Source organism: Rhineura floridana, chromosome 5 (assembly GCF_030035675.1).
Source record: "Rhineura floridana isolate rRhiFlo1 chromosome 5, rRhiFlo1.hap2, whole genome shotgun sequence".
Lineage (NCBI taxonomy): Eukaryota > Metazoa > Chordata > Lepidosauria > Squamata > Rhineuridae > Rhineura > Rhineura floridana.
The window spans coordinates 159,046,907-159,074,536 of record NC_084484.1 but is presented as its reverse complement, the minus strand read 5'-3'; the positions used below and the strand labels follow the sequence as shown (position 1 = coordinate 159,074,536).

Sequence of the window (27,630 nt, the reverse complement as noted above, 5' to 3'; positions counted from 1 at the left end):
CACCTCAGCCTACAGGCAGGGTACTGCATTCTTGTTTGCTGTATATGAGGAAACTGTCAGGACACAAAACAAGAGCATTTCATGGAGCATGCTAACTTTGTACATTCAGGATGGTGCACATGTAAAAACATTCAAATTCCAAATCCTGCCATATGACAGCATCAACCACTCCAGCACGGGCAGGTTCACATGTCAACAGGGATCAAAGCAAGATAGGCACTGGTTGTGCACATGGCTGGCTTCTTCGGTCAGTCCTGCACTCCAGGATACAGGTGACACAGCCAAATAGGAAACTGTCATTTAAAGTGTGCAGCAAGGAGCATGAACTGGAGAAAAAATGGGGAGGGGGAATAGTGAGACTGGAGAAACAAACAGAGTGGCAAGGATACAACTTCAGGCTGTCACAGCTGCATAACTAAACTGCTCAAACTTTGGAACATAATATACTCTGAGTACATGAGAATTTTTGGGCTTTGATTATTCAGGGTGTTTTCCCCCCCTTTCACATATCATACCACATATCATGTTTCCCACATTTCCCAATCTCAGTTAAAAAAAACCAGCTGAAATCATGTATATCCTCACCTATTAGCTTTCTGCTGGAAAATAAACATCTACAGAGGAACGGGCAGGGGTTTCTCCTGGCCTCTGGATGGTAAGAGACCTTTGTCATTGGACTTTATCTTATCTGTTCCCTAAGCATGTGGGTCAGTGCAGGGATGAGCAAAGGTGTTTTCTTAGGTGTGCAGGTCACAGCCTTATTTATCCTGGGACAACTCCATAAGAGCAACATTTGCCCTCATAACTATGAGGTTAGATTATTGTAATTCTTTCTCAGTAGAGCGCCCTGCAGAGTCTGTCTATGACTTGCAGCTGAAGATACAACAGCACAATTACTCAATGTGATAATATTACACATACCAATTCTTCAGCTGGTTGCAAGAGTGGCTGTAGGGAAGCACTGCTGTGCTTTCAAAGCTTTAACTTCTGAAGCTCAACAGTAATGGCGTCTTACATGCTTTTAGAGATGTAGAAGCACCCAATCGCTTCTCATTGCACATAAAACACAACTTTCCACCCGTTATATGCGTATTGCCACCCTGGGTACCTTTTGGGAGGAAGGGCAGGATATGAACTTTATAATAACGATACATAGCTAACACACTTGATTGTCAAGTCTGTTACAGAATAGTCCTAGCCACCCTATGCATGTTTACATGCTTTCAATGGGGCTTCATTTCATGTAAGTGTACACAGGATCACATTCTTAGAGAAATATCTGCAAACATTCAAATCCTTCACTCAAGAGCACAATAATATAGTGTGTGTACACATATACATACATGTATGTTTTCGGGTAACTGTTTAACACAAATTACTGCAGATGGCCCATATCACTGGTGGCAAAATACAGTGGCCATGAAGTTTTGGAACCATTTAAAAAGTATATTTCCTTTAAAAATGTAACCAGAGATACAAAGTTAGAGCAACTGGGAAACAAACCAAGCCATAGCCTGATTGATCATCTGTGGAATGATGGTTTAGCATTATATGTTAACACAGCCAGTATTTTAATAAGATCCTTTATAGCTGCTATCAGCTCTACAGTCACTACAGGGGGAAGCTCTTCCCATATATCAGACATGGAGACCTGTGACTCTCTAAAACAGAAATGGGGAACCTTCTGTCCTCCAGATGTTGCTGAACGACAACTCGTACCAGTCCCAACAAGCATGGCCAACGGCCAGGAACAATGGGAATTGTAGTTCAGTAACATCTGGAGGATCAAAGATCCCCCACCTCTGCTCTAGATGTTGCTGGACTCCAACTCCCTTCAGTCCCAGCCAACATGATCTCCTCCCCTCTATATGTTAAAAAGACATAGGACAGTGGTTCCCAATTTTTTTCCCCATGGACTACTTAAAAATTGCTGAGGGTCTTGGGAGACCACTTAATTTTTCTGTCTGATATAGTAATTGTAACGTGCTATGCTAAATGCTGTATGATTTTTATTGTATTTTTACAGGCACACCGTGGATCACCTGACTGAAGCTCACGGACCACTGGGAGTCTTAAAGACCACAGTTTGGTAACACCTGGCTTAAGATAAGCTACAAGACAATTACTGAGGATTTAGGTATACCAAGTCAGTTCACGTTAGATTTCTTTAATTTCTCATTAGAAAGTTGGTTTTGTTTACCATAAATACCAACGAAAATTCAGAAAACCAAAATGTGAAATAATACAAATCTCAAAGATGTTATTCACAATGGCTCGCCCCAAAATCAGATTTGGATGAAATACTGTCTACTTGGGCTGGACAATTAAGGCCTTTTGGCAATTTGTAATTTACATTTAATGGATCTCCTGTCATCATCCTCTAGTCACATAGCTCAGCTAATCCACATGTCTTCTGATTAAACCCTTGAGAACACTCTGTGCAATTCTTCAGAGTACACATGAATCTCCATAGCAGAGCTAAGCTGATTGCATTACCACATAAAACACATGATCTTTGGTATCTAGAAATACTTAGCATTTGGCACAGAGCTATAAAATAACATGTCAAAATCATTTATTGTGATTTAGACAAGTGCAGGATTTCCATGAAACATTGATCTTTGGCATTTTTCAACACAGATCGAAGAAAGTCAGGGAAATGCCTTAAAAACCACATCTTTCCCCATGTCTGTAAATCTAATTTAGAATTATAAACAAAGGGTTCTAATACTGTATTTATAATGTTTATTAACAAACTCCTCCTTTAGCACCAGTAGTCTGCATCTCTAGACTACTGTGTTATATTGCCCACAATAGGTATTTCATTTCAGACATCTTCAAAAAAGGATATTGTAAAACTGCAAGTTGTGAAACCTTTCAAAAAGGTATAATCTGTACAAAGTATATTATATTTTCTTAGAAAACAGACAGGTTGCTTACCTAAAACTGGTGCTCTCTGACCAATAATCAATGTAGTCATACAATTTTGTTCTGATCCAACATATCTCTGAACATTGTAGACCAAGGGCGGCTAACCCTTGGCCCTCCATACCTTGCTGGATTACAACTTCCATTATCTCAGACTATTGCCCATGCTGGCTGGGGCTGATGGGAGGTGCAGTCCAGCTACTTCTGGAGGGCCACAGATCAGCCACGTTATCTAGAGCAAAGATAGGGACCTTGTGGCTTTCCAAATGTTGTTGGACTCCAACTCCCATCAGACACAGAGAGGTTCATTGCCATGTTCATTATGTGTTGATGCAGGAGAAGACCTTCTCTGTGGTGTTGCCCTATCTGTAGAATACCCTTGCCTTGTCTGTGCAACTGCTGCACACATTGTTATAATTTTGGCACCAGGTAAAGATGTTATTTGCCTGGGCATTTTTAGAAGTTTTAATATTTGACCTGTTCTTTGCTCTTGTTTTTGACTGTATGTTTATTCTGATGTAGTATCTGACTAGTTTTATTGTTTGTGTGGTCTATATTATGTATTGTACACCACCCTGGCATGTATATAGATCAAGGCTAGCCAACATAGAACCCTCCAGATGTTATAGACTCCAACTCCCCTCAGCCTCTGCTGACATGGTGTCGGGAGGATGAGCTGGGCTCCTGGGGGGTTGTCAGAAGAGGATTCAAATGGCTGGCAGAGGGAGGAGGGAGGAACTTACCCTCTGTGGAGCGAAGCCGAAACAGAGGACATGCCAGAGATAGGGTCGCCTAGCAACGGGGAGCCTGAGAGCCTTGAAGTTTTAGAATCCCCCCCAGACATTCCCAGGCCCTCCCTTCTCCGCAGCTCAGAGCAAGAGGGAGGGCTGATCACAGCAGAAAGGCGGAGAGATGGTTTACCCTCAGCTCCTCCTTTATAACCCATAGGGGAATCGGACACTTCAGAAGAGGAGGAGGTGATGCCTCCCCCCTCACCACGCACACGCAGACGGTTGAAAAGACAGGAGAGAAGGGGGGGAAGGCGGGCAGTACCTGAGGGGGAGTTAAGGAGGAGCGAAAGGTTGCGCGCCCGTTTAGCCCCTTCTTAAAGAACAGGCGGGAAGCAGCCCCTTGCTCTGTCAACTTTCTCCCAATGTCGCAGGACCTATATCCCTGTATTGCTTCATGAGAAAGCGCAGTCTTTGTTGGACATTACTCTAATAAAACACGAATTAACTACAACCTCTGGTCTGGTTCCTGAGTCGCATCCTGGGCCTGACAGCTTGACAGAGCCACCTAAATCACCCTCAATGCTCTCTTCACTTGACTGGGACAAGATGTCAAAGGGAGCAGCGGGGGGGACGAACCCCACTTCTGAGACGGAAGAAGTGAAACTCTTGAGGACTAAGGTAGCTGAATTGCAGACGGATGTCCAAGCCCTGCTAGCAGCAGTCAAGGCGCTGAAGACGGATAATCAAGCCTTGAAGGCCACGATAGACCAGATGCAAACAGCCCCTCCAGCTGCCGCAGTAAAGGTTCCCATTGGATTGCCCCCAAAATACGCGGGACAAAGTGATCAGTTGGCAACTTTCGTGGCTCAATGTGAGTTATATCTGGATGTCAGGCACATGGAGTTTCCAGACGATGGGGCTAAAGTGGCCTTCGTGATTAGCCTCCTGGAGGGAGAAGCTGCAAAATGGGTGACTCCGTATCTCGTGAGAAAAGATACTGTCTTAAGAAGGTACAGAGGATTTATACAGGAGATGACCGAGATGTTCCAAGACCCGCAAAGAGCTGAAACAGTAGCGCGGCAACTAGGCGCTCTGAAGCAAGCTAAAGGGACTGTTTCCGAGTACACTAACACTTTTAAAATTCTGTCCCAGGAAACTGGTTACAATGACGCCACCCTGATGTTTATGTACCGGAGTGGATTAAATGCTGAAATCCTGGATGAGTTGGCCAGGACCTCCCCCCCCCCGCTGACCTACCAGGGCTCATCCGGCTATGCCTACAGATAGATCACCGGATGGAAGGAAGGCACCTGGAAAGGAAGCAGGAGGTCCCGAGATACTCAGCCTCAGCATCTCGCAGCAAGACCCTTCCCTCTGCAGGAATGGCAGGTAATGCAGCTGAGGGACAGGGAGGGGCTAGGCCAAGACTGTCGGAAGAAGAAAAGGAAAGACGCCGCCGAGAACGTTTATGCTTTTATTGTTCAAAGCCGGGCCACGTGGCCAGAGACTGTGGACTAAAAGGGGGGAAAGCTGAGCCGTTGGGAAACTAGAACACCCAGTCCACGTGCAGGCCGGTGGACTGGGGGCAGCGTTGTATAAAGGCCCCCCAACGATCCAACCTCCCTCAAAGGGGGTGTTGGTCTTGCCTATTTGGATTACAACTTCCAGAGGAGTGGTGTTTAATTCCACTGCCTTAATTGACAGTGGAGCCTCCACAAATTTTATTGATGTAAAGTTAGTCAAGCGTCATGGAATTTCCCGGTGGAAACTGAACGCTCCCCTAGCTGTGGAGACTATTGATGGGAGACCCCTGAAGTCAGGAGGGGTGACACAAGCCACGGAGGAAGTGAAACTTCAAATCCCCGGGCACGAAGAGTTCATTTCGCTATACGTGTCAGATCTCTCGAACTTTGAGGTGATTCTGGGAATGCCCTGGCTAGCAAAGCATGAACCCACAATAAGTTGGAAGGAGGCGGTGGTGTGGTTCACCTCACAGTATTGCCAGGAGAATTGTCAACCTGAAGGAATCAAGAACACCTTAGCGGGGCAGTGCAAGAGATCGAGCAAGTGACCCTGCCGCCAAAGTATGAAGAATTCAAAGATGTGTTTGATGAAAAGGAGGCAGAGACTTTACCCCCCCACCGCCCTTACGACTGTGCGATTGATCTAGTGCCAGGAGCCAGCATTCCATCAGGGAAAATCTACTCTCTCACAGAGATTGAGAGGGAGGCCCTGAAGGAATTCCTGGATAAAAACCTGAGACGAGGATTCATACGCCCCTCACAATCCCCTGCTGGAGCGCCACTATTGTTTGTGAAAAAGAAGGGGGGGGGACTCAGACCCTGTAACGACTATCGCGCATTGAACCAGATCACCATCCCCAACAGCTACCCGCTGCCCCTGATCTCAGAGTTGTTGGACCGACTGCGCTCTGCAAAAATCTTCACGAAGTTGGATTTGAGAGGAGCGTACAATCTGATCAGGATGAAGCAGGGAGATGAATGGAAAACAGGGTTCTTGACCGCTTACGGACAGTATGAATACCTGGTCATGCCGTTCGGACTTTGTGGAAGTCCAGGAATTTTTCAAAAATTCATGAACGACGTGTTTAGAGACTTGTTGGACACATATGTAATCTGTTACTTAGATGATATCCTGGTGTTCTCAAAGAACCAGGAAGACCACGACCAGCATGTGAAGACGGTGTTGCAGAGACTGAGAGAAAATCACCTGTATGCTAAATTAGAGAAATGTGGATTTGACCTCAAGTCTCTAGACTTCCTTGGATATCGAATCTCAGCGGAAGGCGTGGAGATGGACCCAGGGAAAGTAAGCTGTATATTGGACTGGGGCCAACCTGTCACCAAAAAGGATGTACAATGGTTTTTGGGGTTTGCCAATTATTACAGAAAGTTCATTCCAGGGTTTTCCAAATTGACAGCTCCTCTGACTGACTGTTTAAGGGGAAAGAAGAAGTTTCAATGGACAGAGAATGCCACCCAGGCCTTTGAGGAGCTGAAGAGAAGGTTCGCTTCCGAGCCCATTCTGCACTTTGCTGACCCAACCCGCCCTTTCATCATGGAAGCAGATGCTTCAGATTTTGCTATCGGGGGGGTCCTTCTGCAATTAGACCAAGAAGGAAAGGAGCTGCACCCCTGTGCGTACTTCTCTCGGAAGTTAAAGCCTGCAGAGAAGAATTACACAGTTTGGGAGAAGGAGCTGCTGGCCATCAAGGACTCTTTTGAAAACTGGAGACAATACCTAGAGGGGGCCCCTCATCAGATCGAAGTGCGCTCCGACCACAAGAACCTGGAAAGCCTCCAAACTGCCAGAAAGCTGAACCAGAGACAAATAAAATGGTCCCAGTTCTTCACCAGGTTTAACTTCAAGATCACTTACCAAGCCCAAGCCAAAAACCAGAGAGCTGATGCCTTATCCAGACAGCCACAGTACAAAGAAAGTGAATCCGAGGACCAGCCTCAGTACGTGATCCCGCCAGAGAAATTAATGTTGGGATCATGCCAGTCTTCGTGGGAAGAGGAACTCAAAAAGGCACAACAAGAAGATGCAGACGTACTAAAATATGGGCAGGAGACAGGACAAAGTCAAGACTCAGAAGTAACCTTTCACTGGAGGAATGGACTATTATGGTTCAAAACAGCCAGATATGTGCCAGAAGGAGAATTAAGGCTCAGAATCCTACGCCAGTGCCATGATTCCATCACACTTTGGGATTTACAAGACCATTCAGAACGTGGCCAAGGACTTCTGGTGGCCTAAAATGCGTAGGGATATTGAAAGCTATGTAAAGTCCTGTTCTGTCTGTCTGCGGACAAAAACACAAACAGGAAAACCAGCAGGACTGTTACAACCGCTACCTGTCCCACATGAACCCTGGAAGGATCTCTCCATGGATTTTATAACTGATCTACCCAAATCCCAAGGAATGACAGCCGTTTTAGTCGTGGTAGATCTACTCACCAAAATGGCGCATTTCCTCCCTTGTGCAGGGGCCTTAGAGGCTAAGAAAACGGCCAAGTTATTCATCAAAGAAGTCTACCGACTGCATGGGTTGCCAAACAGTGTAGTCTCAGACCGAGGAACTCAGTTCACAGCCAAATTTTGGAGAGCAATGTGGAAACAGTTGCAGACGGAATTAAAACTCTCCTCCGCCCATCACCCCCAGACAGATGGGCAAACGGAACGCTTGAACGCCGTTTTGGAAAGACATTTAAGAAGTTATGTGTCCTATCAACAGACTGACTGGGTATCATATTTGCATTTTGCAGAGTTCGCCTACAACAATTCTCTACACTCCAGCACTCAACAAACCCCATTCTTCGCGAATTATGGATTCCATCCTAAAGTCTTTCCAAGCAGCTCAGAAGGAATGCTGGTACCGGCAGCTGAGGACTTCCTAAAAGAATTGCAAGCGGCGCAACAAACACTGAAACAGCAGTTAAACGAAGCCAAAACAGAGTACAAGCGAGTTGCTGACCTGCACAGGAAGGAGCCCCCCCCCCTTCAACCAGGAGACCAGGTATGGCTGTCCACCCGTTTCCTCCAGATGCCGGGCAAATGTAGAAAATTACAAGACAAAAGGGTGGGTCCTTTTGAAATAGAAACTCAAATTAATCCCGTGGCGTACTGGCTGAAGCTACCTGACACGTTTAAAATACATCCTGTGTTTCATCGATCCCTCTTGACGAAAGCTGCCCCTCCCAGTGAGCTGCGGCCGGAGGAGCCTCCTGGGTCCCCACTCCTGATAAATGAGCAGCTTGAGTTTGAAGTTGAGGAAATCTTGGATTCCAGGATCAGACGCCACAAGCTGCAGTATTTGATTCACTGGAAGGGCTATGGAGTGGCTGACAGATCATGGGAAAATGCATATGATGTGCATGCTCCAGAGTTAGTAAAACTTTTCCATCAACGTTTTCCTCACCGCCCCAAGCCAGACAGGGGGAGGGGGGCACAGCTTGAGAAGGGGGATGGTGTCGGGAGGATGAGCTGGTCTCCTGGGGGGTTGTCAGAAGAGGATTCAAATGGCTGGCAGAGGGAGGAGGGAGGAACTTACCCTCTGTGGAGCGAAGCCGAAACAGAAGACATGCCAGAGATAGGGTCGCCTAGCAACGGGGAGCCTGAGAGCCTTGTAGTTTTTGAATCCCCCCCAGACATTCCCAGGCCCTCCCTTCTCCGCAGCTCAGAGCAAGTGGGAGGGCTGATCACAGCAGAAAGGCGGAGAGATGGTTTACCCTCAGCCCCTCCTTTATCACCCATAGGGGAATCGGACACTTCAGAAGAGGAGGAGGTGATGCCTCCCCCCTCACCACGCACACGCAGACGGTTGAAAAGACAGGAGAGAAGGGGGGGAAGGCGGGCAGTACCTGAGGGGGAGTTAAGGAGGAGCGAAAGGTTGCGCGCCCGTTTAGCCCCTTCTTAAAGAACAGGCGGGAAGCAGCCCCTTGCTCTGTCAACTTTCTCCCAATGTCGCAGGACCTGTATCCCTGTATTGCTTCATGAGAAAGCGCAGTCTTTGTTGGACATTACTCTAATAAAACACGAATTAACTACAACCTCTGGTCTGGTTCCTGAGTCGCATCCTGGGCCTGACACATGGTCAAAATCCAGAGATAATGGCAAGTGCAGTCCACAACATCTGGAGGGAACTACATTGGCCATCCCTGATATAGATGAAGGGTGAATTATGAATAATAATAATAGTAAGTTTTGAAAAGCTTTTGCTCAGTGTACTAATCAAAGTGGAAATTGGCGTGAAGAAAATAAAGCAATTCTGGGCCAAGATTCTATATCTGTGTAGCTCAAACCACCAAGGCTTTATTAGCCAGTTTTCATTTTAACTATTATCTCCCTATTGAACAAGAATTTTAAAAAAAGAATGATTTGGTTTCAGTCATATCTCAAGCAATGCATTAAGAGTTAGCACTAAGATGCTTCTCACACAATGAGCTCCCAATGGTAAACAAGTGGATTACAGCTGTGTACCATATTCACAGGCAAATATCAAGTATTGATGGAATTAAACGTAAGATCTACTTTTTACTCAAACCTGGAGATGTGTGGGCAGATACTGCAATTTTCACAACAGATCTGATGCAAACCTGCTTTGACTGGTTACCACAGAAGTCCATTTTAATGGAAAAATTCTGTGAACATCTGGTAGCACATTCTAAGACAACACCAGATTCTTCTAATACTGATGGAAGGAAGAAGAAAAACAAACACAGGAGGAAAACCATTCTTCAGGTACTTTTAGGTATCATTTTTACTTGCAAGTGCCAGATGTTACTATGCAACAAAAATGTTAGGACAGCATTACCAACATATAGAAGTGCTATTACTGGTGAAACTTATTGAGACTGAATCCAGACAAGCCTGAAGTAATGATTGACCTGGGGTAGAATGGTTCCTGTCGCTGGTGTGCTTAAACCTCCCAAGGTTCACTGCCATTAGCTAGTAGGGTGCCCTGCTGTTTTAACTAGATTCCTTTTATATTTATTCAAGGAGGCCCTGCAACAAAATGCTGCAGTGAATCCTCACTCCCACCCAGGAATGTTCCTGTACATGATGCCAGCCATGCCCTCCTATGGAATACTACAAGGCTATAGCTCTAAGTTTGCCACAGTTTGTCACATTATGGAAACATTGGTAGCATGTCCACTTGTTCAGGTTTTCACCACATTTACAAAGTACACATACAGAAATTAAGGCAAATTTCAGGACGATTACCACCTGAACTGACACTAATAAGTAAATATCACAGGGTGAAAATAAAAATAAGTATGTTATCTGAAAGTGTATTGTTTCATCATTTCGTAGCAAAGAATCAGCAAACATCAGAGCTGGGTATTCTTGCAGGTCATCAGCAATCCCAGATTATCAGTGAAGTTGAAAACTACTTTAAATTCATAAGTACATGAATCATTTTATTTAATATAAATGTACCATTTAACACACAAGATCCATCCCTAAGCAGTTTACATTCAACACAATAAGATCATTTTAAAAAATCTATATCGGCCCAGGCATCTCCATGAGAGGAACAGCTGCAGTTGTCATCTTTAGGACAAGGCAGCTTAGTAGACCACAGAGCCAGGACTCCTCACTGGTTTCTCAGCGGAGCCTCCTTGCCATGCACAACTGAGGCACAGCCACATTGTCACTACCATCCTTCTCCTTCCCATCTATGCTGAATGCCTTTGCCAAGGAATGTAAGGAAATCACATCCCAGCTACAGCAGGGTGATGGTGGTGATTACAATGACAGGAGAATGGATACCACCTTCAGGGGCGCCTCAAGCATCAAAGTCAAGACACTGGCACTGTTGGAGTCTCTTTGGTCGTTCCTCACTGAGCCCCAGACATCAACGTCGGGGCTCTGTGGAAGTGGTTGCAGCAACTTCTGCTTGACAGTAGCAGACCCTCCCCAGCATGGCCTCAACCCACCAAACCCCTCAAGAAGACAGTGACAGCAGTGACACTGGCAGCATGGAGCAGGCCCTGCTTGGACCTTGCTCTCCTCATTTGTGAGCAGGAACCCTGTATCAGCGGCTACTTCTCTACAGGAGTCAGTAGCTCTTACCTACTATACAATAACTAGCAGGAATCCAATCTAATGGCCCTTGCGCTGATGTAAATTCCAACTCAGTGACACACCAATGCAAGGGCCAGTGGCTCATTCTGAAAGTTATCTGTTCCTGCTGTCTCAAACTTCTCCTGCCAAAATCGATACCTTTCAAGCACTGGGCTTCTCCAGTTTTTAACCGAGATTACCTGTTAAGCACAACTCAACTAGTGTCTTCAACGAGTCTATTTTACACTGTAGTCAATAGGGCATGTAGTACAGACTTTCAGTACTGACTGCTGTTAGCTCTCAGAGGAAACAGGACAACTCCCGACAGCATGTGGTATTATTCTTTGGATGTTAGTGGGCTTAGGGGTGACAGGCATACATATGGGTAAAAAACAGGTTAACCACTTCCCCTGCCTCCTCAGTCCTGACTAAAAACATCCCTGTACAGTGTCAGACACAGAACTTGGATTGTGCTTGACCTAGCCAGCAAAGAACTCCAAAAACTATCTCCAGCACCTACAATTCTCATCTGACTTTGATGTCCTCTTGCTCAGCCTTCAGCCCTGGTTCTGCAAAGATTCACCATTCTCTTTCAGGTTAGAAGAATATCACAAGGCAGGCCACAACTCTTAATTCAAGATCTGCAGGTCCCTCATCCTTCTGCCCTGGGCTCCTACTGGAAGAAAGGGTGGGATATAAATCTAATAAATAAATAAAAATAAAATCCTTCCTTCTCCAACCCTTCTCTCAATTTATAGCAGCTGCAGCACTAACTCAGAGACTCCCAGACTGACAGCTAGTAGGCACAACAAACTAAAGTAGGTGGACCAAGGCACACAAGGCCACCAGACAAACTGAAGGACAGTGAGGCAAGTTTGTGTCCTGAACCTATTCTGATATTGCCAAGTCTACTAAAATCTCCATATATCTACTATTGGAAGGAAGTTCAGCTGACTAAATAGTGGTTTTTATCCCTCACCCACCTCTCCAGGTGTTTAAACCTCATGCCTGGCAAGGGCATGAGTCTCTGGCACAACCTGACAGGTGAGGACAAAAGGACTATCATCCAAAAGGCGAGCAGCCTGAGCGCAAGATGATGGCTAACAGGATATTAACGGAGGCCAACTCAGAGTGTAGCCGCTGCCTGGCTGCAACGATTCCAGGCTTCTGTTCTGAACCTTCAACAAAGAACTCAGGAAGTTCATAGAAGACAGGAAAGACCCAACATTCAAGATGGTTCTCAGGCCTACAAAAACTGTCCTAAATGCAATATTTGGGATCTGCCGGGAACCTTCTTTCTCATGGGACTTTAGGGGTGATTTTTGTCTGTTGGGCCCTGGGTGAGAGCCAGGGTGGATCGGTGGAGTCCTAGGTGAGAGCCAGGAGGTTGAGATATTGAGTAAGGAAGTGTGAAGGAATTGTTTTGGTATTTATTTGTTAACTTATATTATGTATTGTTGGTATTGTTGTTTTAGCATATTTTTATGTTTGTCATTGTTTTACTTTCTGTACACCACTTAAAGTTTTATATACAGTAGGGCCCCGCTTTACAGCGCTTCGCTTTACAGTGTTCCGCTAATGCAGCGGTTGTCAATAGCAGAAAGGCCCCGCTCTTACAGCGCTTGTTCTGCTTTTATGGTTTTTTTTGCCGTCGGGTGCCATTTTGGTCAATGTTAGTCAATGGGTTCCGCTTTACAGCGGTTTTTGCTTTACAGCAGGGGTCCGGAACGTAACCTGCTGTATGACTGGGGCCCTACTGTATTAAGCAGTATTGAAAGAGACTAAATAAATAATATACTGTATGCTGATCTACCAACTGTCTGACAAATATCTTCAAAGGAGACAAATCTGATATTTTGCCTTACATGAGTTTTAAAAAATAGTCTACAACAAAGCAGCAATAAACTTTGTACAAGTTGATCCTTCAGCCAGGAGACTTCGTCGAGTCAAAGCAGAGCCAGAATCAGATTAGCAGTTGTGTTAACCATGTTCTGCAATTGGCAGGGTGGCCTGTTCAGTTCCCTCTGCCAGAGTATTTTGTATTGTCTGCAGACTCAAGTTGCCAACCAATTAAGTTTTTTCAGAGGGTTTCTAGTTGGTCTATTTCAGATGTAGTCCAGGCCTATGATTGGTTTGGTCGATATGAAAGGCCTGGGTCAGAAACTGAGGGGATTCACAATCAAATCCAAAAGGGATTAATAAATTAGTAGATGTTTTCTGGACTGGCTCACTTAACTGGATCTCCTCTACCACTCATACTCAGCTGAAGTTCTCTCTTGCTGTCACCAAAAGCAATGGGTTTGCCAAGAGGGACTTCCCTACCAAGAGGAGTCTGACTGTCACTGAAGCTGCCTGGGCTGAAGGCCAGGTTCTGGCCCAGAAACAAAACAAAGAAGAAATTCCCCACAAGAAGCAGCTTCCCATCTCCCCTCAAACCTTTTCCAAACTTAGCAGAGGACCTGTGCTATGAAAGAAGGGACAGTCCCTGACTTGCCTGGGTCTGAAGCACCACAGTACCAAAAAGAGTAAGGTTCCAGGTGCAAGACACCTCCAGCCGCAGAGACAGAAAACAAGATGGCAGGAAAAATAACAGCTGGAATACATCTTCAGGATGATGTATCTGACATACTTGCTTCATTCCACCAGAAGCAGTTCTGCCCAGGCCAAGCTAGACTGAGAAGCTCACAGGTGGGGTTTTGATGGCAGCTGGACAAATCCCCAGTGCTGCTCCAGATGGTGGATCCACCACATCTTGCTTGCAGTGTCAGCAGCTGGCTGAGGAGTATCAAAGGCTGAAAAGCATGTTAGTGGATTGTCAAAGAATGAAGACAATGAAGATGTGCTCCCAATCTAAATTGTAAATAGGGGGCTGCTTAAACGGTATGAAGGATCCTCATAGCCATTTTGCTTCTAATTTTATATTATATGTATTAATACTGAATTGGTTTTTGTCTTACACACTTCTATGTATCAAAGCTTAGATCTTGCTCATAGTAATGTACAGAAGAGTTCCTTTCAAGTCAGTGGGATCTACCTTTGCTTAACTGAGGCAGGATTACAGTTCAAATTTCCTGAAAATACTAATATCACCCACTTGCAGACATTAGTAGTTGGATCCTATAACAGTCTTTCAACTATTTAAAAAAAGATTAGATGTGGTTGCTATACATGCAGTGAGATAACATATAAGAATGGACCACTGAATGGTATGAAACTATAAACGTACTATGCTTTCTAAATATTTCCTGACCAAACTCCCTCATTAAGTTCAATACAGAGATGAATCAACTGCTAAGGAAAGACTATTCATATACATCCCCCACAGATGTAAATTGGATTTGGAAAGGAGTTTTGTAATCTATAGGTCATTAGTCAATCAATAAAAAGACAGTGCATTAAGTATCAACAATATGATTTAGTGCCAGAATAATCTATTTAAGGTTGAAATCAATGTTTTCCCTACAAAAGGGTGCTAAGTATTAAGACAGCTTTAAAAGCAAAATATTTGAAGTTCTGAACATACCAGAGGTCATGTCACTCATTGCTCTTTGCTGCTTATAAAAAGAAGCAACCCACAAGAGTTAAGCATTTATAGAGCACACAGAGTAGAAAATCCAAACATCATTTGTTTGATTATTGATGAAGAGAAATGGATTCTTAAGTAAAGAAGGAAAGCAGATACAGAGCAGGTGGAGGGAAGACAGCAGAAAAAAATACTCAACTGAACTGAGCTCAAAGTGTTCATTTACATTGTGCTCCCATATAATTTTGCCTATTACTTTCATAGATGCTATCCTTGTAAATTATATGAACTACAACATAGATTAATAGGAATTGCTTTAGAAGATTACTGGGCAGAGATGGAACATGAAAATATTACAGATACAAAACATATCAGTTCATCTGAGGATAGTTCATAGAGAAGCTCTTTGAGAAAGACAATGCAGGTAGAAAATGATGCACTAAGATTGGCTTGCACATCTTATCATAGAAATTGGTTTGAGCTCCAAGTCTAACAAATGCAAGCTTTCCGGTACCTTGACCATTACTAGATGTGTTCTACAGTGCACTCAGTTTATGTATAGCAACTTTACAGTCCACTAGGTCTAGCCAGTACTCAGTATGAACTGACCGCACCCTATAATATATGCCATAGATTCCTGCACAAACAAAGTTGTTCTGAAGGGATACACTTCAAAGCCTTCTGGTGGCAGCCAAGTCAATGTGAACATGGTTCCCTGAAGACTGGAAGTTTGAAATTCACCAAACTAGCAGATATTGAAGTGTCTATACCAGGGCTGGGAACCTATGGTCCTCCAGATGTTATTGAACTCCAGTTCCAACTGCCCCAGCCAGAATGGCCAATGGTCAGGGATAACTGGAGTTGGAGTTCAGCAACATCTGGAATGCCTCAGTTTTCCTACCCCTGCTCTATGCTAAGACTAGTACAGAAATGGACCACCTGGGTCCTTTCAAAGCACCAGAAGTAGTATAACTGAGAAATTGAAAGATGTGTTCCACACACATGACCCCAGTTAAATAAGGGCACTGCTGTATTTTGCACTGTTTCCCAACATTCCTCAAAAATAGTCCCATATACTGCTCACTACAGTTATCTAAAGATGTTACTACTGCATTGACAACTGTGGCTAGAGTTATCTCCACATTTAAAAGCATCATAAGCCAACTAACAATAGGTAGGTTGGTTGTTAAGCAGGAAATCACACTTCCAATCTTTTTCAACACAGGGTCTATGTCCTCAGTGGAAACCCAGTGTGGTGTAGTGGTAACAGTCTAGGACTAGAAAGACTCAAGATCAAACCCACACTGATGAGGTTCATTGGGTGACCTTGACCTGGTCACTCTCTCCCAGCATAACCTGCCCACAGGATTGCTGTAAGGATAAAATGAGGCAGAGAACACATGTGTACCATTTTGAGCTCCTGGGGAGAAAGGGTGGAAAAAGTGTTAATTCAATGAATAAGAGACTCCCCCTCAGTGTTGTTTTCATTCAGCAGAAAACTCCATTGAATCCTCACTACCCTGATGCCCACACTCAACAGGCAGGGCTCCTTGGAAAGCAAACTGACCTTTAGCATATCGTACAAATATCACTTGTAGGGAGCCTCATTCATTTGCATGATACTGTAAAGTCACACACTGCAAAGGTGGCAGCTTTTCAGCAGATTGTAACCATCAGATCTGGCTCAGAGGTCGGCAATTGTAAAAAGTGTAATTAAGCTACATGCAGCCCATAGGCTTTATATTATTTGCAGCTGATTTTAAATAAGTAATTTGCTTGTGCAAATCCCCATTTGTAAACCTTACTGTCCACATATATCATATGGCCACCCCATAAGAAGCAACTCTCTGTGCAACTTACAAGATGCTAAAGATAAGCAGGTCTGTGTATGCTGCCTTGGGTTCCATGAAGGAAGAAAGGCAGGATATAAATTTAGGAAAATAAATAACTTTTAAAAATGACCAACATAGTAATCCAATATTTTTTTAAAACACGGGAAGCCTAATTTATGAAGTTCTGGTCACATTCTGCTCAACATGTGTACATACTTTTCAGAATCAATACCACCTTGAAAAGGTCATTGAGGGGATGGCTTACAACTATCTCCAGACAGCATTTAGCCTTGTATGGTTAACTGCTTGTCAAAAACACACTACGATCTGGGCCAGGAAACCTGCAAAAAAGTATAGCCAGAAAAAACACATTCCATCTTACCTGGCACTCGTTCTGGACTTGTTCAGCGCTTTGCTGAGAACCAGGGATGGTGCTGACTGACGTCTTTGTGCCAAGCTCTTCATTTTCTAATGAAAAACAGAAACAAAATCACAATGTAAAAATGTTTCACAACAGCAGCTATATGGGGGAAAAACATAAAAAGAGGGGGGAAAGCAAAATCAGTTCTATTTGTATGGCTTAAATGTCAGGCTGGCAGAAATGGCTTTTCCAGGCCACAGAAGAGAAGAAAGAAAAATCTACAGCCATGGTTCCCAACCTTTATGAGTAGGGGATCCCTTTCATAAGCTCAAAAAATTTCATGACCCCCCCACACACTAATTGTAATTTTAACCTCTGTTAATTGAAAAAATGCTGTGTGGCAAAATCACATCTCCAAATATCCCTTTCCATAAAAAGGTCCCTGCAGACAGGGAGATGTTGCTTTCTTTTCTTAATGCAAAGGTTCATCAAATTGGTATCTCCCGCCCACACACAAACATAGTCTGAAGATGTACAGTTTTGTGTCCCAACACCAGTGGGTTACAGTGTTGGACTAAGAACCAGGTTCAAATACCCACCCAGCAATGAAGCCCACTGGATGATCTTGGGCCAGACACAGTCTCTCAGCCTGACCTATCTCACAAGGTTAGTGTAAGGATAAAATGGGGGGGAACTATGTGCACCACCTTGAGCAACTTGGAGGAAAAGTGGGATATAAATGCAATAATAAATACATTTCAGCTGCAGTGTGTGGACCCCAGCCTCAGCCAACCTGTGAGCTTTTTAATAATAATAATGATAATAATAATGATAATAATGATAATAATGATAATAATAATGATAATAATAATAATAATAGAAGCAGCAATGTGGTAGATGCTAGATTGTGCATCTGGGGATGCTAGATTGTGAAGACAAAAGGGTGGATAGATTGAGTAAGGGGTTTGTGTGCTAGTGCTTTTAGGCCTTGGGATGTTCATCAGAACTGATGACTTGGTTAGCGTGCACTTGGAGAATGAAAGTGGAGCAGAAGACAGATCAGAGCATGCACACACACAAACACACCTGCCCCTCCTGCAAGCATCTGCAGGCGTCCATGCACTTGGGCAGGGGGGACGCCCTGAACTGCTGCAGAATCTTGGGGAGAGATATTGGGCGTGGAGTGTAGGTGGAAGAAAGGGGGACACTGGCACACACACTTAGCTTTCTCATTGCTCCTTGGCTTCATCTGGACCAAAGGTGAGATCTGGGCGGTCTCGCAAATAAGAATAATCTTATTATTATTATTATTAAAAGGAGATGGCAGTGAATCAGGAGCCAAGAAGGCAGGCAGGTTGGCTGCCAAGAAGGAAGGGGGAAACAGCCTTACTTTGCAGCCTTGCTTGTTTTTGCTTCACGAAAAGCACTTCCCAGTGGCAGTGCAAGGAGACAAGAGTCGGTGATAGTAATCCCCTCTTCTTCCTGGTAGCTCCACCCTCAGCCTCTTTGGCGTCTGCCCCCTCTGGGGGTCATGGCCTCCAGGTTGGAAACCACTGGTCTACAGAATGTTACATACAGGGAAGGTGGAGGTGTCCAGGTGAGAGAATACAGAAGACTATCAGGTCTTAGCATGCTTTGTTCCAGAAAATATTACCAATGTATTAACCATGTCTGGTCTTACAGAGCAATCAAAATGACAGGGAGCTGGCAGAAGGGGGGGCAGAGGAGGAGGAGCCAGTGGAAAGCCCTACAGATCCTCCTCCCACTCATGAGCCACCGCCCTGGCTGAACACTGGCTCCATTGGAAGCTGCGCACACAAACCAGCCAGGAAGCGCTGGCTCCCACAATAAGGCCTCCCAGGGAGTAGGCACTCCCCATAGGCCACCATGAAAGTTTTTTTTTACTGCCTTGGCCTTTTGGCCAGTGGAGATTCCAGGAGGATTGGGACCTAGGGGAGGGCTCCGAACTTGATGAGGATTTTGCACAGGTCTCACCCCTGCAGCTCTGCCCCTTCCACGCTCCTGGAATGCCCTGTCTTGGGGGCTTCCACCAGCCCCCCGTCCACCGGGCTGGCTGTCCCCGGTGGACCACCAATGCTGCCGGCAGACTCCTGACAGCCCTGCAGCTCAGTCACGGTGGAGGACTGCTGCTGGCAGAGCCCAGTGGCACCAGGAACTGCCAGCGCATCTGGAGGTCCGCAGCATCCAACTTGCCCCAGCCCAGTAGAAAAGTGAGTTGGATTGCACCCTTTACTAGCAATTATTGTGTTCCAGATTCTACTTGTTCTTATGGAAGTGTCTTCTCACACAGTCATTTCTAGAAGCAACACCATATGCCTGTAGACTTAAACTTTTCACTCCTAAAAATGGATCCTCGATGAGGTTAAATAACAAGGTAAAGACAATAGTCCAATGTGCCCACTGCCTGGACTTTACAAGACTTTGCTACCTGGAGGGCCCAGTCTGGCACCTGCTGCTAGCTATATTTTCATATATATTAAACACACTCACTAAAGGAAACCTGCTTTCCATAAGTCCTACACTATAACAACAGTTAATGATTTCAAGGCAACATGCTCCATTTGCAGTTTTAGCAACAAAAATATCAGCATGGTAGTTTTCTCCTTGGGTTAGTTAAAACACACTAGAACTATGTATAATGCACAGGATTAATAAGATCCAGAGCTTAAGATCCAAATAAACAACCACAGGACTGCAGTCTTATACAGATTTGTATGTGTTAAGACATCATTTAATTGGTTAAATAAAAGTATTAAAATGTTTCAGCAATTTTTAAAATATAAGTACTTATAAAAACTGCAGATCACAAGCATATGTTAAGAGGCATTCAGTCCAGTGTGAGAGAAGACACAATGACTCCAAGATAGGAGAATCATAGAATAGTAGAGTTGGAAGGGGCCTATAAGGCCATCAAGTCCCACCCCCCTGCTCAACGCAGGAATCAAAATCAAAGCATTCCCGATGGATGGCTGTCCAGCTGCCTCTTGAATGCCTCCAGTGCTGGAGAGACCACTACCTCTCTAGGTAATTGGTTCCATTGTCGTATGGCTCTAACAGTTCGGAAGTTTTTCCTGATGTTCAGTCGAGAAGTTAATCCCGTGACAACACAAGAGTTATGTAACTTTAAAGTGGACAACAAGGACATTGAACTTGTCAAGGATTATCAATACCTTGGCAGTCATTAACCAAAATGGAGACAATAAAGAAATCAGAAGGCGGCTAGGACTAGGGAGGACAGCTATGAGAAAACTTGAAAAGGTCCTCAAATACAAAGATATATCACTGAACGCTGAAGTCAGGATCATTCAGATCATAGTATTCCTGATCTCTACGTATGGATGTGAAAGTTGGACAGTGAAAAAAGTGGATAAGAGAAAAATCAATTCATTTGAAATGTGGTGTTGGAGGAGACCTTTGCGCATACCATGGACTGCGAAAAAGACAAATAATTGGGTGTTAGAACAAATTAAACCAGAACTATCACCAGAAACTAAAATGATGACACTGAGGTTATCACTGTTTGGACACATAATGAGAAGACAGGATTCACTAGAAAAGACAATAATGCTGGGAAAAACAGAAGGGAGTAGAAAAAGAGGAAGGCCAAACAAGTGATGGATTGATTCCATGAAGGAAGCCACAGACCTGAATTTACAAGATCTGAACAGGGTGGTTCATTACAGATGCTACTGGAGGTCACGGATTCATAGGGTCGCCGTAAGTCGTAATCTACTTGAAGGTACATAACAACAACAACAACCATGTCCTATAAAATATCACAGGGCAGTGACACAAAATTGGTCATTTTCTGCTATTGCCCCTGCACTGAGGAATGCACTTCCCTCTGCTAAACGTGAAGCAGCAACCAACAATTGCTTCAGATGTCTTGAAAAGACCTCTCTTTGTATCCAGGCTTTCCCTGACCCATAAGATTGGACCCTGTTATCACTGAATTCCTGTTATTCAACCGTTTATGTTGTTGTTGTTATGTGCCTCCAAGTCAACTGCAACTTATGGCAACCCTATGAATCAGCAACCTCCAAGAGCATCTGTCATCAACCACCCTGTTCAGATCTTGTAAGCTGTTTTAAATAAAAATAAATAGCTTTACTTGTTTGTCCTGTTGAATAAATTGATGCATTTCACCCCACCCTCAACTGAAAATTTACTTACAGTACTTGGCTTCCAGGGTTTGAAAATTCCATACACATACGTACATACACACCCCATGACACTAGTACAAAAACAGAGGGCGGAAGGGTTAGAGCTAATGAAATAATGGGATAAGAAAAACTGAGAAGGGACAGAAGGACTGGGGGAAAGGATTGAACTCAGAGCCAAGTGAAGTACCTCAGGCCTGAACGTTCTCCAAAAGCATGCTAACACTCTATTTATACTAGGTTTTAGCAGAAAGATTAGCTCATATTTAATGGGATTTAAATCTAGCTGGCACTGGTGTTTTTTGCAGCTACCTACACTAAGGCCTAGAACAGGGGTTGCCAAACTGTGGTCTGTGGAGCTTCATTCAGGTGGCTTGCGGAATGTCTACATTCAATATTCATATTTATTTTAACTGTAAATTTATTGCTTCTTTTATTTCTTAAAATGTATTACCATTTGAATACTATGGAATGCAAACTTTAACATTAAAAAACACAATATAATAAAAGAAGCAATAAAAACACAATTAAAAGTCATCTTGTATCTAGAACAGTGCATTACAATTCTACAACAGGCAGAAACATCATGAAGTGGTCCGCTAAGGCTAACAGCAATTTTCAAGTGGTCGGGGGGGGGGAGTTTAGGAACCACTGGCCTAGAAAAGGACACATGTGGAAAGAAAAAAGCAACAACATTCCCCTTAAATCTTACCAAAGACTGCTCAACACAGATTCTGCTTTGTCTGATCAACCAAGAGCAGAAAACTGCTCTTTGCCTCCAAAAAGCAAGAACTGAGGTTGTCAAGATTTAGAGTCCAGCATTAATTTTTTTCCAATAAAATTTTATTAAAAGTTTTAACTATAACATCACCCTGTAAACTTCTCAAACAACAGGATCGATAAACCATCATTAATGTTAACCAATAAAAGAGTACATTATGTCAAGTCAAACATCATTTCAATTACAGCATACTTATTTCATTGATCTATACTTTGTTTTAGGGAAAAGGGAGAACAAGAAAGAGAGGAAAGAAAAGACTAAAACAAAAAAAATTGGGAGGGGGAGAAAAAGTGAAAAGTGAAAGCAGATGTATAAAAAAAATTATTATACAAAAACATCCCTATGAGAACGAACATAACCTCTTCATAATGAAATATGTTTTACAGGAAGGAGTACAGCATTTGTAAAACAGTTAACATACCTCAAAAACAGGAACTAGATTGCATCAAATTTATGTTTTGGATTGTCCACGTACTACCCTGCTGTGTTGTGTAAGATGCTCTGAAAGTGCAACCAGTTATCAAGTCATAGATCTGTACCTGTCTTCCATTTGGCTGAAATTTCCAGACACACTGCTGACAGTAAGAATCCCACCGGCTCATTATGGATCACCTTAGGATTGTGATTGTTTTCCAGCGATAACAATGCCATCACCGGGTCAGGCATCAGTGCCTGATCTACAATCTTAGAAGTTTCTTTGAACACTGCTTTCCAGAAAATTTTTATGGGACCACAGTCCCATCACATGTGTATGATCCCAGGGCATTACAACCTCTCCAACATTTCTGGGACTGTAACTTATTTATATGGAACAATTGGAGAGGACTGCAGTGCCACCTGGATACGAGTTTCAATGTTACCTCCTGAATCCTGGCTGAGATGGCTTTAAGGGGGGGGGGTCTAGTCCAAACCTTTTCTCAGGTGTTATCTTAAATAGTTACACCCAAGTCTCTCTCCCATGTATCTTTTAGCCCAGAAGAGTCACCCATAGGTTTTCTAATTAACCATCTATATAGCATTGATGCTGCCCCCTTCAAGTCAGAATCTTCTTTAAAGCAGAGATGTTCAAATATTGTGAGAGAAAGTATGCCCTCCTATCTGGTCACTAAACGTTTCATCAATGGGGTGATTTGTGCTATCTGAAACCAATTTGCTTTGAGACCACCTAGTTTAACTCGTATAGAAGCTTCTGAAATAGGCGTGCCTTGAACAATGAAATCACGAATGTAGTGGAGCCCTTTTGAGGACCACCCAACAAACTGAGTGTATTTATCCCTGTCCAAAAAAATCTGGGTGGTCTAGCATCGGAATAAGAGGGGATAGCTTGGGAGCTAATACATGTGCCTATCTTTTCCAAACTACTACAGCTGACTTCCTAAATGGATTCAACACCTTGTGTACTTCATGCCATGACAGAGGAAGAAATGGTACAGCGCTTACCAAGGGTTTTGCAATGGGCGCTTCGAACTGAACCCAAGAAAAATCCTTAGACCTTCTGATAATATGAATCATTTGCTTTAGCTGAAAAGCTTTATAATAAAGTCTCAGGTTAGGACATCCAAAACCTCCTGCATATCGCATTCTATATAATATAGATTTGCTGACCTTGCAACGTTTCCTTTTATTGATAAAATGTTCTATGGGTTTTTGCCACCGAGAAAACCAATATTTATGGATAATAGGTGGAACTTATTGCTCGACTCCGTGGGCTCTCGAATGTGGGGTTCCGCAGGGGTCAGTTCTGTCTCCCATGCTTTTTAACATCTACATGAAGCCGTTGGGTGCGGTCATCAGGAGTTTTGGAGTGCGTTGTCATCAGTACGCTGATGACACGCAGCTCTACTTCTCCTTTTCATCCTCCTCAGGTGAGGCTGTCGATGTGCTGAACCGTTGCCTGGCTGCAACAATGGACTGGATGAGAGCTAACAAACTGAGGCTCAATCCTGACAAGACTGAGATGCTGCTGGTGGACGGTTTCTCTGATCGGATGGTGGATACATACCCTATCCTGGATGGGGTTACACTCCCCCTAAAGGACCGGGTTCGGAGCTTGGGAGTCGTTCTAGACTCTTCGCTTTCACTTGAGGCTCAAGTAGCCTCGGTGGCACGGAATGCGTTCTACCAACTTCGGTTGGTAGCCCAGCTACGTCCCTATCTGAGTAAGGAGGACCTTACATCGGTGGTACATGCTCTGGTAACCTCGCGTTTGGACTACTGCAACGCGCTCTACGTTGGGCTGCCTTTGAAGACAGTTCAGAAGCTGCAGCTAGTACAAAATGCGGCTGCCAGATTGTTGACAAGGACCAAGCAGTCCGATCACATAACACCTGTTCTGGCACGCTTGCACTGGCTGCCAATATGCTTCCGGGCCAGATTCAAAGTGTTGGTATTAACCTATAAAGCCTTATACGGCATGGGACCACAATATCTGTTGGAACGCCTCTCCCGATATGAACCCGCCCGCTCACTGCGTTCTGCTTCGAAGGCCCTCCTCCGGGTTCCGACTCATAGAGAGGCCCGGAGGGTGGTGACAAGATCTAAGGCCTTCTCAGTGGTGGCCCCTGAACTGTGGAACAGTCTCCCCGAGGAGGTACGCTTGGAGGTACACTGCTATCCTTTCGGCGCCAAGTTAAAACCTTCCTCTTTCCCAATGCATTTTAACTTAAGCTATTGATTTTTCATTTGTTGTAATTGATTTTAGACTGTTTTATTGTTATATGTTTTTATTGTATTATATTGTGTATTTTAGTATTTTTGTTGTTCACCGCCCAGAGAGCTTCTGCTAGTCAGGCAGTATAAAAGTTTAATAAATAAATAATAAATAAAATAAAATAACTTGAAAGAGATGCAGAAAATGTGGGAGGATGGTCATCATGACTGCCGCTATACTGCCAAGCCATAATAAATTAAATTTGCTCCAACGTTTAAGCTCTGTCTTGACTTCTTTAAACAGCACTCCGAAGTTTCTCTTTCGAAGTTGTTGAAGCTCTTTAACCATAATTACCCGCAAATAACGGCACCCTCCGTAACATGGAATGAAGCCTGCCGTGGAAGTCAAATTTGTTTGTTGCTCCGGAGACATATTTATACACATAACTGTAGACTTGGAGGAATTGATCTCCCGACCAGCTACTATACGGAAGACTTCCAGTTCTGATAAAAGCTTCCAGTTCTGATAAAAGCGGAGCCATTGATTGTACTGGGTACCTACAAGTAACATTAGAATATCATCCACAAAAAAGTTTATTTTATGATTAACTCCTTGAAGGCACATACCCTTGATATCTTGATGAGCCTGAATTCTATTAGCTAGTGCCTCTACTGCCAGGGCAAATAACAATGGAGATATAGGGCACCCCTGCCCAATTTCTCTGTGAAGATGCACATCCTGAGAGTCAAGCCCATTCATACTGAGAGTTGCTGTAGATTCACAGTACCATTGGCAGATTAAGTGCAAAAATTTGTTCCCAAATTTCATCGAATCAAGAACTTTAACAATATAATGCCATTCAAGGCAGTCAAAGGCTTTGAACACATCTAAGGAGAGCAAAGCCAACTCAGAGCCCTCTTTTTGAGTTTTAAACATTGCATTTAATGCTCTCCATACAGAGTCAGCTATATTCTGATGGGGAATAAACCCAGTTTAGTCTGGGGATATATATTCCGTTATAAAAGAGTTCAACCTATTAACCATGATAGCCATGAGCAACTTACCATCCTTGTTTATAAGTGAAATGGGTTGGTAGGAACCTACCAAGGAAGGATCCTTCCCTGGATTTAAAATTACGACAATCCTCGTTTGTGTCGAAGAAGATAGAATTTCCCCTTCATCCAGAATGTCATTGAATAGGCTCATAAGCCATGGGCTTAACTCAGTTTTAAAGGCTTTATAAAAATTGCTTGAGAAGCCATCCCTCCCAGGAGCCTTACCATTCTTAAGTTTCTAATGACCTCAATGACCTCGCCTTCAGTGATCGGGCTGTCTAGTATTTGCTGGTGGCAGGCTGACAAAGGTTTTAGATTAGCCTTCTGTAAATACTCATTACTCTGCACATCCTCTGGGTTATCTGAGGTATATAATGAAGTGTAGAATTGGACAAAAGATTCACTAATTTTACGAATATCATAGGTCATCTCTTGTTCTGTTTTTATTCCTGCTATAAAGTTATGAGCCCTTTGTTTTTGTAATGCTCTAGCCAAAAGCCTGGAGCTTCTATTACCAAATTCATATTTCCTTTGCAAATGGGCCATTAAATGTGTTCCATTTCAAGATAATTTAATTCGTTTCTCTTTCCCTGTAAGACTTTATAGACATCAGGATTACCCATTATCTTATGAGCCTTTTCCAACCTTTCAATTTCAGACAAAAGAGAAGCTGACTGTGTTTCATGATCTCTCGTAATGCTACTAATTTCCCCTATGCATTTACCCCTAACAGCTTTCATTGCATCCCAAATCATGTGTAATGGCATCCCTGGGGTGACCTTCTCTTTAGTGTTTGATACCTTATTTAATGTTGTTAGAGGCCAATGCATCCAATATTAAATTAGTACTGAATTTCCATGAAAAGGTGTGAGGGAAACACACTTGTAAAGACAACTTCAAAATGACCGGGGCATGATCTGATATCACTATAGCTCTGATCCCAGCATCTATTACCTGTTCTCATAATGCTCCGGGCATGAACACCTGGTCAATCCGGGAATATGAATGATGCCTGGAAGAAAAGAAAATGTAGTCTCTAGCAGTAGGGTTCAGTTTCCTCCACACATCAATTAAGTAATAGAATTCTACAATGGATGACAAGGAATGCTGAGAATACTGCTTGGTTGAACTTTATCTGCTTCTGTCTATATGATCTTCACAGGATGCATTGAAATCACCCACTGCTATTATAGGATGATTCGCAGACGCAGACAGTAATTTTAAGACAATCAAGGGATTCCATCTGTACTGAGTTACGAGGCTATACTGATGCTGAAGTCAATTTTTCTCCATATATCAACCCCTTGCAAAAATGTAAAGCCCATTAGGATCTATCATTGTGTCCTCTAAGGTATATGGCCAGGATTTTGCTAGAAGGATAGCTACTCCCCGGGACTTTGATGAGCCTTGAGCACACAGTTGCTCTCCTATCCAACCACCTTTCAGAAGATGACTCGATGTCTTTCGCTTATGAGTTTCCTGTAGCATGATAATGCCGGAACGAATTTTATTAGCTGTTTCACTTTTGCTCATTTAGGTGCCGAACCTAAACCCTTCACGTTTAATGAAAGTACTTTTAGAGACCATAATTGCGGTACAGGAAAGATTGGGAAGGACCTGCTCCTTGTTCACTCATGACAGGATATTTTGAAAAGCTATTATACCGTACTCCAAACAGAATAAGAAAAATTGAACCCAGCATGTAAACACAACAGTAAACCAAATGTTTCCAACATGGGGGGACCCATTTTCACAACAGGCACCTAGGGGCAGTACCAAGAAGTGCACGCTGCCATTAGGAGTAGTGGGAGAAGACGGGAGCCCACTTATTATCCTTGGACTCTCTGCTTCCATGGGAATAAAATTTTGCAAAACATCAACTGTGTAAGACTCAACAGATTAAGCTTCTAGCCAGTAAACTGACAAAGGCTATTATTGGTATTAGAATTCAGATTTAGTCATAACAACCGGAGGGAGTTACATTCTTCTGTTTCTTGT

General features: G+C 43.5%; 1 protein-coding gene across 2 annotated transcripts in view; it reads right to left on the bottom strand.

The window, feature by feature from the left end:
- The window catches only part of ARHGAP20 (Rho GTPase activating protein 20), a 146,423-nt gene that overhangs the window by 95,044 nt on the left and 23,749 nt on the right, over window positions 1–27,630 (bottom strand). Inside the window, exons 2-3 of one of the 2 annotated variants that reach the window (XM_061628623.1) lie at window positions 26,587–26,644; window positions 16,987–17,072 (exon numbers count right to left, since the gene is read on the bottom strand). In XM_061628623.1, the coding sequence (XP_061484607.1) occupies window positions 16,987–17,069 (83 nt within the window). In that variant the 5' untranslated portion in view covers window positions 17,070–17,072; window positions 26,587–26,644. The remainder of the gene's footprint in view (window positions 1–16,986; window positions 17,073–26,586; window positions 26,645–27,630) is intronic. The other variant, XM_061628622.1, reaches the window with a different exon arrangement.